General features: G+C 34.9%; 1 protein-coding gene across 1 annotated transcript in view; it reads right to left on the reverse strand.

Annotated features, from left to right (window-relative positions):
• The window catches only part of MANEA (mannosidase endo-alpha), an 85,431-nt gene extending 72,050 nt beyond the window's left edge, over nt 1-13,381 (reverse strand). The window contains exons 1-2 of the mRNA XM_007115363.3: nt 13,262-13,381; nt 1,677-2,258 (exon numbers count right to left, since the gene is read on the reverse strand). Of these exons, the coding sequence (XP_007115425.1) occupies nt 1,677-2,220 (544 nt within the window). The 5' untranslated portion in view covers nt 2,221-2,258; nt 13,262-13,381. The remainder of the gene's footprint in view (nt 1-1,676; nt 2,259-13,261) is intronic.
• Between the last annotated feature and the right edge of the window lie 233 nt (nt 13,382-13,614).

The following is a 13,614-nucleotide window of genomic DNA, read 5'->3' on the forward strand; positions in this document are numbered from 1 at the left end:
GCAACAAGAGAGGCCGCGATAGTGAGAGGCCCGCGCACCGCGATGAAGAGTGGTTCCCGCTTGCCGCCGCTAGAGAAAGCCCTCGCACAGGAACGAAGACCCAACACAGCCAAAAATAAATAAAATTAAAAAAAAAAAAAAAAGTAAATTGTAAATAGAGGCAGATACATACACACACAGCAGTCAATGTTCTCTCATTTACCAATCCTATTTTGCGTCATATTTTGTCATACAACATAGAAACTAGAGGTATAAATGTATACTAGAATGTTAGATTTTCAAAAAATAGTTGAAAAGTAACCAATTACTCCACAAAAGAAAAACAAGTCACCTTGCACATAGTTGATGTAGATTCACAGGACTCTATATTGTTTTGTTCATGAAAAAGTCTTGCATGTCTCTATACCCATATCAGCTCAACAGTGAGTTGGCACCTTCTGAAGAGTCAGAAAAATGTTAGAATACCCAATTTCTTCTCGTGGCCCTAGTGCTAGAGACACTAACAAGACAGGGGGAACCAAAACAGGGAGAGTTTTATAAAGGGTATATTAATAAATTGAAGAATTTTCAGACACCCAATTACACATTTTTTTCATATTATTTACTTGTGAGACAACATGTAAATATGTGTAATTGGAGTGCCAGAAGTTAGAGGGAAGAGAAAGTTGAGAGGAAGGGGGGACAACAATAAGAATAATTTGTGACTTCCCAACAATTAAGTTAAAGAGGCATGTTGTAAACGTCAGAGCAATCATAAAATAAATAAAATGAAGGAATATATCTAATAAGCCAGAAGAGAATATAAGATGGAATAAACATTTTCAATACAAGTAAAGGAAGAAAAAAGGAGGAAAAGGAATAGAACAGAGAGAAACAGAAAACAAATAGCAAAATGAAACATTTAAAATCAACCATATCAGTATTAGATTAAATATAAATGAAATAAACAGGAGTTAAAATATAAGTTTGTCAGACTAGTTTAAAAAACAAACAAACAAAAAAAGACCAAATTCTATGCTACATGCCTAAACTATGAAATATCACAAATGTGCATCAAGACGAAGGCAGAAACAAATTGCTATAATCATACAATGGAATACTATTAAGCAATAATAATGACTAAACTACTGATAGAGTTAACAACATGGGTAAATTTCGAAACAGCATACTGAACAAAAGACTCCCCCCCACCACCCCCCCACACATAAGTGCTGGATGATTCTATTTTTATATAATAATAGAACATTTAAAACTACTACTCTACAGTGATAAAAATAAGATATATAGTTTCCTGGAATGTAGGGAGGGCTGAATAAGGGAAGCTATAGAATATTTTACTTCACGATTGGGGTGATATTTAAACAGAAGTACATCAAAGTGAGAGAATTCATTGCAGCTTATGTCAATCATAATTTAATAAAATTCAGAAGGAGTATTAAATTAGAAATGAATAAAAATATTATATCCAGAAATGTTAGTGTTAACATGTTAAAAGATGCTTAACAACAGTTCAATTTACGGTGTGTAAGCTTAAAATTATAATTAACAACAATGTGAAGACTAATTAGTAATTAATGTTCTACAAAAAATTATTTCTACACACAAACTCACATACATATACATACACACTCACATACATACACACACATATCTAAACACACACGTAAAATAATTACCAATTGAAGCTGAGTACATTTGTTTCATGTGAGTTTCAATGACAGAAGGATCCCGAGAGCTGTAACTTCCCAACTCAGGGTAAAAGCTGGAGCCAATGTCATCTGGGGGGTTGTGTTTCCCTTGTGGATATTTCTTGGCTATTCTAAGGTCCCAATGCGAGAGGATTGGATGGTTCCAATGTATATATTTACCATCATATTGTGGATTTCCATACCAGCTGTAATAAAATACATGTAAATAATAATTCCGAGGTGGCAGTTCTTCTGGGTAAGGTTCAGAGGCTTTGGAAGGTTTTACAGTGATTTCAACACTTTTTAAATTCTTGACGTTTGTTTCACTGTCGATTTTGTCACTCTTTTGGGAATCAAAAGTTTTTACCAAATGAGGAGTTTGTTGCCGAATTTCTGGAAGAAGGTCAAGTCCAAAAGGATCTCCAAAAGCAGCTTTATGTGGTCTCAGCATTTTTAAACCCATCATCAGAGAGAAAATAAATAGAATAAAAAGTGACAAGGTGATACAAGTCCTTCTTCGAAACTTTGCCATGATGTCATACTTTAAATTCCAAAATGGTAAATGTTTAGCTGTAATTTATTGAAAAACAGTAATTAATAAGTGGTATTAACAATATTTTCCAATATATTCAAAAGGAAAACTAAAATCCATAAAGTGTTGCAAAATTTTAAAGTGCATTATGACATTAACTATAAAATCAAATATTAATATATACAAAAGAATCTACATATGGCTAGACTGAACAGCAGTATGTATTTGGAAATATCACAATTACATTTTTGTCAGACAAAGATTTTAAGAATTTAAGAAAATGAAAATATTCTTCATCATTTGGAAAGATTTTACATATACTGACTATAGAAAGGAAACATTCCATATACAGAGACTAAAATTTTCTAAATATAAAATGAAAAGCTCATATTTAAAAAGGAAATATTTATGAGTATATTAAAGACCTAGTCATTAAATGGAATTTCAAAAACTTACTCTTTGACTACCTCACTTCTAATGACCTGTTCTTCCACCGCATTTCACCAACTCAGGTGTCATAATCATAATCTTGATCGCATCATTTTCAATCAAAATCGTTATTTCATTTTTTTCCATTTTCTACACATAGCCTTCCATGCTTTGAGACTCTCTACTTTAGTACTCCCACTCAGTCAATTCCTTTACCTTTTATAGATGTCTAATCCACTGATTCTACCACTTTTTCACTATCACTTTTTTTCTTCATGTTTTGTCTCTAGTGAAGCAGTTTATAGGCCATAGTCCAGCACTGAAATTCCTCATTTGCAAAACAGTAGGCCCTCCATATCCACAGGTTGTTTGAATCCACGGATGAGGAACCCACAGATACAGAGGGCAAACTGTACTATGCCACTTTACATAAGGAATTTGAGCATCCACAGATTTTGGTATCCACGTGGGTCCTGGAACCAATCCCAGCTGCCTCACGGATACCAAAGGACAACTGTACCCTTAACTTCCTTTACTTCTCTCCTTCCTTAATACTTATCTGGCAGAACCTCAAATGATGCCTGGCTTGACCTTGATCCAGAATTACTTAATGATATTGGAGAAAAACACACACCATGTTGACTTTTCACTCTGAATTTATGACCATAAATTTCGGACATTCAAGATGGCCTAACAAGCCTATTACTATACCCCAGTACTTTCACTTTTCTAACCTCAAAAGAATTATTTCACTCCTTCTCATTTTTCATCAAACGTGCTACTACATCACCAATTTCCTTCATTCTCTTCAGATAGCCTTGTCTTATACTTTGTAGAGAAAACAGAATCAATCACATAAGAAATCCTTTATCTTCCTATTAAGAAATTAACCTAGTAACATCTACTGTTTTGTCAGCAAATATTTCCAATTTTAACTTTAGTATTGTTTCACTGCTTTCCTTCTTCAAGAAGTGCTATTACTTTTATTGAATCTTTGCTGAATTTTTACAACTGCACCTTCTCTTTTTCACCTCTTTCTTCATTTAATTTTGGTTTTTAAGTGTCCTGTTACCCTCTGTTTCTCATATGGCATTATCTGTTATGTTTGTCTTCTAGTCTTCAGTTAGGAATATGAATTTTGTCGATTTTAATTATCTTAATATTCTCTCATTTCTGAGTTTTCATAATTGTAATTTACTTGTTCATTCATATCTGACATAATTACTTTGTTTACTTCTATTTAAATATTAGGTTACAGTTGTTATATATTTATGAACATGGTTCTCTGGCATGCTTCAAGTATTTACAAGTTTAACTTTTTTGCCCATAATGACTTTGCATGGAATTTGACTGAAATTCTTTTTTTGTTGTTGCTAAATATTACATGAAATAATTTTTCCTTAATATTTGAAATGAATGTTTAATCATGATAATTTTTCTAGCTTCACAACTCTAGCAATCATTCTTCTGTTGTTTTTGTGAAGTTTTAATATGGCCTTGAATTTTTTTCCGAGATCAGCTGGGGTTTACTCCATTCCCACATTTACCTGGAATTTTTTATTTCCCTCACTTTTATTTTGTTCCTACCCTGTTCAATTTGAAAGTTATTTCCAGAAGTTACTCTTCAATATGAGGCTTTGTCCTGAAAATGGGCTTCAGCTACTTAGATTTATTTTTAAAATTTATAAATAAATTTACATCTTTTTCTTATTGATTTCTAGTGTGGGTCAACTGAAAACATTCCCGGTGTGATTTCAAACTTTTGAAATATGTTGAGACTTGCTTTAAGCCTCAACCTATGAACAATTTTGTTAGGTATCCCATATGCACCAAAAAGGAATAGATATTCTGCAGCTAGTGGTTACTGAGTTCTACATATGTCTACCAAACCAAATACACTAAGCATGTGGGTTATATTTTTCATATTCTCACTCATCTTTCTTCGACTTGTGTTAAAAATCTCCCACCATCATTATGCCATGTCTATAACTGCTTACATTATATAACTGTCACTGATGTTATTATGTGGAGACAAATTTAGGAGTTATATTTTCCTGAAGTATTAAATCTTGTTTTATAACGAAATGTTCCTTCCCTTCTCTACTGATGGGTTTTGACTTAAATTCCACTCCAATATTAATATAGCTATAACATATTTTATTGGGTTCATGTTGGCACAGAATATTATTTTAATCACCTCATCGTCACCTTAAGTGACTAGTTTTTTTTGAAATATGACATTGCTTTATTGTTATTGTTGGTTTTAATCTAATCTGATAGTCTCTGTCCAATAATTATAGTATTCAGCACATTTACAATTCTACAAATATGGCTACTATAGCTTTAAATCTACTTCCTACTTTTATCCTTAAATCTACCCTTACCCTTCTACTTGCTTTCCTTTTGGATTCCTTCTTACTGGCCCTATTTTCTCTCTTATCTTCTTTTTAATTGTTTCATTCTTCCCTATTTCCTTGTTAATCATACAATCTCTTTGCTATTAATTTAGTTATCTTAGTGATTACAAGCATGTACTCTCACTTGTCAAAATCCAGTAAGAATTAGAACTTTACTGTTTCTTAAACAATGAAAGCACTCTTAGAAGATTCTGTTTCCTTTATCCTTGCCCCAACTTTTGGCTCTTATTTTGGTATATTTTATTTTTTTACATATACCTTATACCCCTCCAGATATTATATTGTTCTGTATAGTCAATGTTCATTATATTTACCCTTTCCTTTGTTCTTCACTTGCTCCATCTCCATATTTCCATTTAAAATAATCTCCCTTAGGATGAAGAAATAATTCCCTTTAATAGGGTCTTTGGTGTTGGTCTGCTAATACTCTTTTCATATTACTTTGTTTGAAAGGATCTTTATTTTGCCTTCACTTGGACTATTTATGTATACACTTCTATATTCGTAATTATTTTCTTTCAGCACCACCCTTATCTTCTGTCTTTGTTTATGATGAAAATCCAACTATTATTTTTTCTCTTTATTCCTTTAAGGATAATGTATTTTCTTTTTCTCTGGTTACTTTTAATATTTTTTCTCTTCATCTTTGGTTTTCAGCTGTTTTCCTATGGAATATATAGGAGTACAATTCTCTTAACTTTTATCTTGCTTGAGGTTCAAAGTGCCTCTTCAATCTCTGGGTTGGTAACTTTCCTTAGTTTTGTAAAACTCTTGAACATTATCTCTTCAAATATTGCTTTTGCTCAATTATTGCTCTCTTGCTCTCTCATCTCTCATTATGGAATAAATTACACTCATCAGAATTTTATGTCCCATGTGTTTCTTAAGTATTTTTTAAAATTTTCCTCCTTTTGTCTCTCCATGGTTGTCTGAATATTTACTTCTGAACTATTTTCAGTTTCCTGATTCTCTTCAGCAGTGATTAATTAATTTCAGTTATAATTTTAGTCTTAGAATTTCCACTTGACTCTTCTTAGAGATATCAGTTCTCTGCTAAAATTTTCCATCTACTTTTTTAACTCCTTGAATTTTTTAATCCCATTTATTTAAAGTCCACCTCTAATAACCTGAATCTGAAATCTTAGGATTCTGTTTCTATTGCCTGTTTGGTTTTTTCCTCTTAATATCTGTACAGTAACTCTTTTTTTTATAGGCTAGGTTATTTTTTTTACTGAATGCCAGACATCACATATGAAAATTTTCAGAGACAATGTGAGGCTCTATATATTATTTTCCTTCAGAGGAAGCTTATTTTTGCATCTTGAAGACTTCTAGGGTAGAGGAAGATTATCTTAATATAATCACAGACTGAAATCTTCAAAACTAGGTATAAGTCCTTCCGAAGATTTGGTGTATTTCTGATTCATCTTTACTCCTTTATACTCATGGGTTCTGAAATCAAAGTCACAGGTATTTATCAAGATCCCTCCTCTAGGATGGGCTTTGGAAGGGCCCTGAATTCCAATTTTGGTCCCCAAAGAGCCATGAAACTACCAAAAGCTCTGTTCCTTTTCTCAGCTGCCACTTTCTACTTATATTCTCAGCTTCTCTGCAGCTACTTTTGAATCAGAGGTTTTAAATAACACCCCCTATTTCCTACCCTAATCTCTCAAAGAAAAATTAAGTTTTAGGGCTAGAATCATTCAAATACTTATATAATCCCACCTGAATTCCCTTATATCCTTAGTATAGTGAAAGGTTTTCTATACCTATGACTCAAAATTCAGATGCAATAAATAAAAAACAGATTAACTATATTAATTTTTTAATATATATATCAAAAGCACTATAAAATAAAGTGAAAGGACAACTGACAAACTAAATGAAAATATTTGCAAGATCTTCTGTGTCACTCAAAACTAGAAAAATGTAAATTAAAACCTCACAAAGGTATCATTTCTTATCTATGAGATTGGCAAAAAATAAAAAGTATGAAACTACATCCTGTTGGCAAGACAGTGAGAAGCACTCCTATGCATTGCTAGTGAATGCAAATTTGTACAACATTTTTTGGGAACTGGCATTTGGGAACAAAATTACACATCCATTTTCCTTTTGACTCAGCAATCCTACTTCATGGAATTTACCTTGAAAATACACAACCAATACAAAGTACATAAGTTCATATACAGCATTGTTTGTAATTGTAAAATGTTAAGTATTCAGAAAAAAATGAGGAAGAGCTCTTTGAGATGACAGAAAGTGATTTTCTGGATATACTGGCTAAATGAAAAAAGCAAGATGCAAGTAAGAAAAAATACATTTTCTCAAGTGAGCAAAAGAAACACAGAAAAACAAGAATCTAATAAGGTTGATTATCTACAGAGTTAGAAACTGTGTGGAAAATAAGGGGAGATGAAAATGGGGTAGAAGGGTACGGAATGGAAGTAACTCTTCTCTGAGTATAACATTTTATGCAGTTTTGTCTTTTTGAGCCACATTATATTTCACAAATTCAAAGCAAACAAAAAATATTTAATGTTAAACTCCAGTTAGTAAGTGGGTTATTTTTTGCTATGAAACAGGTTAGCAATTCTTAAAATACTTAATGTGTATTGTAAAAATATGCAATATATGCTGCGAAATGGGGCCCAGGTTTTTCACTGACAAAAAAAAGTGAGTTACAAATGTAGGAAGTGGGAGGCTAAAACAAAACTTGTGTTGTCAGATTGCAATTGGCAGTATCAGTATGGATGTATGGCTTTTAAAAGATCAATAAATAGGAGTGTGTGTATGGGTAGGTGGGTGTGTACACATATAAATACATGCAATTTATTTCCTAGCTCTGTCCACTGAGACAGTACAGAACCAAAGAAATCCTGGCAGCAATAAACACATCTGATGACAAGACTCTGAATTGTATGTAGCCCTGTCTACTTGATAGAACCAGGTTGATTCCAAGAACGTGGCTGAGAAAGTACAAGATGAGCTTGGGACATCTTGCCAGAAAATCAGGAAATAGTCAAAAACTGTAGAGACATCTCCATAGGACACAGGAGTCAGCTTGAAGGGGCAACTACTGACTAAATCTGGGACCATTTCAGCATCAAAATAATGAAGAATAATAAATTACAGATATTAAAATAAGAATTCATGAATCTATACTGACATTTTTAAAATGTAAAAATAAATAAATGGAATAAAGAAGACATTTTAGAATACCAACTAATAAATTTAGATGGAATAATGGAATTGGACTATCACTATTTGGCTACTACCATAACTGTATCAGGGAAGAATCATTGATGGATATTAAATGAGGGGTTAAAAGAAGCAGGGTTTATGAGAAACAGGGTATCTACATATTGGCAAAGCATCTCCCCCCCAAAAGATATCCAATTAACTACAAAGAGAGACATAGTAACTTAGCAGTGCAGAACCTAGCAGATACCACCTTAAACAAGTGATCAAAATTAACTTTAGCAGTTAATTTTGAATAAGTAGATATCTTGAGTCTACAGAGTGGATGCTCTAAGAAGAACATAGAATAACTGCTGTGGTATTTCTGTCAGTATTAATCCGGATCTAATCACAAAGATACATCAGACAACATATTAAGATACTCACATACACAGATATGTACCTACATATATATATATATGTATACATATATGCATATATATGCATATGTACACATACTACATATAATATGTATGTAAAATTATATACAATGTAATATACGAGTGTGTATGTGTATTGTGTAATGATAAAGCAAATGTGGCAAAATATTACCATTTGGTGAAGCTGCAGGAAAAATATACAGGGATTGTCGAGTTGTTTGTATTATTTTTGAATCTTTTCTTTAAGTCTAAAATTATTTGAAAATGGAAAAGAAAAAAAAAAGACTATCACCAGCAAACTGGAGGACATTAACTCTTAACATAATACCTGCTTATTTTGGGGAAGGACCAACTCATACAGTCCTTAAGCTTTGCACTGCAGGACTCCAGGGAGTGATATTCCTATGTATGGAATGTGACAGCGTTGTGCATAGGAATAAAGGATGAGATAACCATTTTGACATGCTTCTATGATTTGCTGTCCTAAAATTTCCAAGTTGTCAAGATAAAAACAAATCCTTCCCTTTACTTAAAGAAGGTAAGAATTTTGACAAGCCATTAAGTAGAAAAAAAAATTATGGATATAATATGATCTCAACTACAGAGAGGAAGGAAGTGTACTTAAACATGTATAATGATTACCTCTGGGTAATCATTTACTCAGTGATATTTTCTTATGCTGTCCTCTAAAATTAGAACATAATATTTCATAAGGAAGAAAAGTTTGCTTGGAGTAGGTATTTTATAAGGAAATAATCAATGGTAATGAATATTGACAAATCATAGAGAATGGGAGGAATGACTACTAGATTCAGAAATTAGTAAAACATTGATTTTTGAAATGCTGATCAGTTGAATGGGTGAAATGAATGGAAGAGTCAGGATACATAATGGAAAGAATACTGATTTTGAAATCTGAAGATCTAAGTTCAAATCAGCTATGTTGACCTAATTGTGTGACCCTGAGTTTTTTTTTAATCATCTTAAAAGAAAAAAATTAACTGTTCTGTTTTCTGACAAAGTTGTTCTGTAAATCATGCAAGATAACGTATGTGAAATAAAATGTAAAAGGGTAATGTTTTAATCAAATGTAAATACTGATCAGATTTTAAAAAAGAAAAGTGGGGGCTTCCCTGGTGGCGCAGTGGTTGCGCGTCCGCCTGCCGATGCAGGGGAGCTGGGTTCGCGCCCCGGTCTGGGAGGATCCCGCATGCCGCGGAGCGGCTGGGCCCGTGGGCCATGGCCGCTGGGCCTGCGCGTCCGGAGCCTGTGCTCCCCAGCGGGAGGGGCCGCAGCAGAGGGAGGCCCGCATATACCACTAAAAAAAAAAAAAAAAAAAAAGAAAAGTGAAGAAATATATGAAACAAATAGTTCTGAGACATTTTTCTATTTGTTAGATTCATTTCTCAGAGCTATGGATGAACACAAAACACAAAATATCTATTTATAAAAGCCGCATTTCCCCCCCCTTTTGCCTCTAAATCCAATTTCTCTTTTCCTTTTATTTAATTCATTCACTTAAAATGTTTATCACATCATTATAGGTGATCCACTGGCTCTACCCCAACCTCCTGATCTCAGTGAACAATAAGGCATCTCAACCTAAATAAAGGCAGCAAACCACTGTGATTAAAAGTATGGGCTCTGCAGTTCAAATGCCTGGGTTCAAATTCTAGCTGTGCCTTTTTTTAGCCATTTCACCTATACAAGTGGCTTGATCTTTTCCCTGCTTCTTTTCTCATCTTCACGAGTTATTACCTCACTCAGAGGATTTTTGTGAGGATGAAATAAGTTAATGTTATAAAATCCTTAGAATCATTTCTGGCTTAGTGTAACACTGAATAAATATGAACAATTATTTATTCTCATGATGATTATTATTAAAGATGGGTGTCTGGCAAGCAATCAATAACCAACACATAGTTTACTCTCTCTAAATACCTATTCTCCATATAGCTAACTTCTGAAATACTACTCTAATCCTTCAAGACAAGGCTGAACTGTTGCCTCTTCTTGATACCTCTCCCAATGATTCCAGGGTGAAAAGTACTCACTTTCCCATACAGTCTATTATTACACCATTACCTACCTTTTAAACTGGCTTTTTTAATGTATTGCTTCAGGCTATTTAATGTATTATACCCCCTACAAGATTGTTCCATAAGGTCCAGAAATGGAGTCCTTACCTTTACACTCTAGTAGAACCCAATATGTCTTACATTTAGTCAGTGGCCATTAAGTGTTCAGCTTAAAGAATTTAATTTCTGGCCCTTTTGTTTTTGACATTGGTATCTATTTGGGCAGTATGTGTATAAACAGATTCTACTGACTATACATATTGTTGACATGTTCAGTCTATACTAAACATATTACATAGGAAGAATCATAGATAGATCTAATAATTTCAAAAATCCATTTTAATAAAAATTATCATGTCCAACTTAGCAAAACGATGAAACTTGAGATGCCTTGTAGGTCTAATGATTTTTAGTAGAAAAGGAGTGGTAGAATTACTTATTTGGTTTCAACAAAAGAAAGAAGTTTCAGAAGTCACCTCAGAGAAAAAAATTCCAAGTTAATTGCAGATGTAAAGGTTCCCAAAGTAGTAATGTACTCAATACTCAAGGTACTGGATAATGAAAATCTAGTATCTTCCAAGGGCAGTTTACATGACATAATAATACATAGAAATAATACGTTCTTTTGAAACTCTATGGCTTCTATTTTTGTGTTTGGTGATTTGGAGGTCTTTTAATCTTTGAAATGATTGTTTTTGACTTGGAGGTCTAGTGAGATATAAAAGATTCAGAATTAGTGTGATATCAATTATGATTTCGAAAAGGATTAGCTCCTACCCTGTTACTCAGAAAAGCCAAAAAAATTTCACTTTTTAATTATTTATTATTATACAGATTTCTGGTTGCTTTTTTCTTTTTCTAGCTGTTTCCTAATATTATTTTCTAAGAAGCCATTATAGAAAAATATAACTAACACTAGAAGTCACATGGAACTTTCAAAATCCATTTCTGTACCACGAGTTCCTTGCTTAGGTTGGTTTTAATGTAAACACCTGTACCCTTTCGTTAACAGAAATTCAGTTAAGCATAATCTCATCTTTCCATTTTAATCTTCCCAACAACCTATGATGTAGAACTTCTTTTTAATACCATTTTACAGATGACTGAACTAAGGTACAAAGCATTTGGTAACTTTTTCCAAGTCTCTGGGCTAACAAATGGCTAAGTAACCTGTCTGAGGTTAAGCAACTAGCAAGGAGCAGAGAAGTATGGCTCTAGAATTCAAGCTCTTGTCCTCATCTTATTCCACTTTCCTACAACATTTTAGACAAATCAAGTTTAGAGAATATAACACCATAAAATTTTGTGACAGATGAAAACTGCTGACATGTGGTCATGTTTTCATTTAAAGATTATGGATTTAGAAAACAACGATCATCTGTTACCTAGTCAAAAACTATAGTCCAAATTTAATCTGAAGAAAGGTTATTATCTTATCATACACTTACTATTCATTGTGTGACTAACAGCCAACAGCTCTGGTAATGTTTTATGCATAGAGCCTGAAAATCCACAAGATTCACTACGCAACACTATTTTTTCATGGTTTTCATATAGCTCAACATGAAAGGAGTAACACATTGTCATGAAAACGATGTGCAAACAACGTAACTTAATATTAACAATACCTAGATTTTATTTTGTATTTTTCTTTCAAACTATTGTCTAAATACTTTACCATAATCAACCCATTCTAGTCCTATTAGCCTTTTTTAAGGTCATATAATTAACATTTTCCTCCCTTGCTTTATTTATTTTTTTAAGCACTTCCGCATTTTCCCTTAACTCTTATCCGCAGGGTCTTGCAACATTGAAACAAAAACAAACTATCCTAACTGCCTAAATTTCAATTTGCTCCTTCAGAAAATGGGAAAAGATACTATTCCAGCAGAGTTGCACCCTGCGATTTAGCAAACGAGAACAGTCTAAGATGATAGTGCCAAACGTGTGAACAGGTGAATAGAAAACCCATTTCTGCCTCGGCCTCCCCACCCTCGCTCTCCTCTCCGGACGCCCGGGCGGCTGGAGACCGGAGCCCTCCACCTTCCCGCTATAGTCCAAGCCCGGTAGGCCTCGACCTTCCCACTTGCCCCCAAGGCTCAAGGCCGAGTTTGGGGACAAAAGGAAAAGGCTCTGAAAGGCTTCCGTCACTCCCGAAATACCCAGCTTGCTGGGGAGGGAAGGGAAAACCGAGGCGACAGGAGGTTCCGCTCCAAATAAGTGGCAGAGACGACGCCAGCAGGGTCGAGATAAAGTAGTATATAGAAGGCAATAAAACTAACCCAGACAAAATAGGGGTAAGAGTGACAGAGTAGGGTGTCCCAAGGTCCCAAAGCTCGCAGCTTGAAGCCGCCAGCCGCCGGCCGGAGGGGCGCAAGGTAAAAGGCCGTCTGCAGGCGAGCAGATTGGCTGGCGGGTGAGCGCACAGGCGCTGGGGGGTGGCCCTGGTGCCGGCCAAAACCTCGTCTGCAGGGCCCAGAATCCTCCAGCCACTCACCAGGGTCTAGGAATTCAGCCACCAGTAGAGACTCGGCCGCCCGAGACGTGGAAGCTGGGAATACAGTGCGCCCACAGCTGCCCTGCTGCGAGCCCCAGCAGGCCCGCCTCCCGAAGAGCGCTCGCAGAGCTTTCCGGGAGCCCCGAGGGGCGGGGCCGGGATGGGGCGGGGCTCACTGAGTGGGCGGGTCTCTGGTTTCCCGGAAGAAGCCCCAGGTGTCTGTGAGGGACGGGAAGGGTTGTGGGTGAGAGAAGGGAGAACGTTTTCTGGGCGTCTAGTAGGAGTGGAGCAAAGGGGCAGAGTAGAGTTGGGCTGGACTCGCATACTCTTTTCCCAACTAGAGATGACTCATT

This window comes from Physeter macrocephalus, chromosome 10 (assembly GCF_002837175.3).
Source record: "Physeter macrocephalus isolate SW-GA chromosome 10, ASM283717v5, whole genome shotgun sequence".
In the NCBI taxonomy this organism is placed as follows: domain Eukaryota; kingdom Metazoa; phylum Chordata; class Mammalia; order Artiodactyla; family Physeteridae; genus Physeter; species Physeter macrocephalus.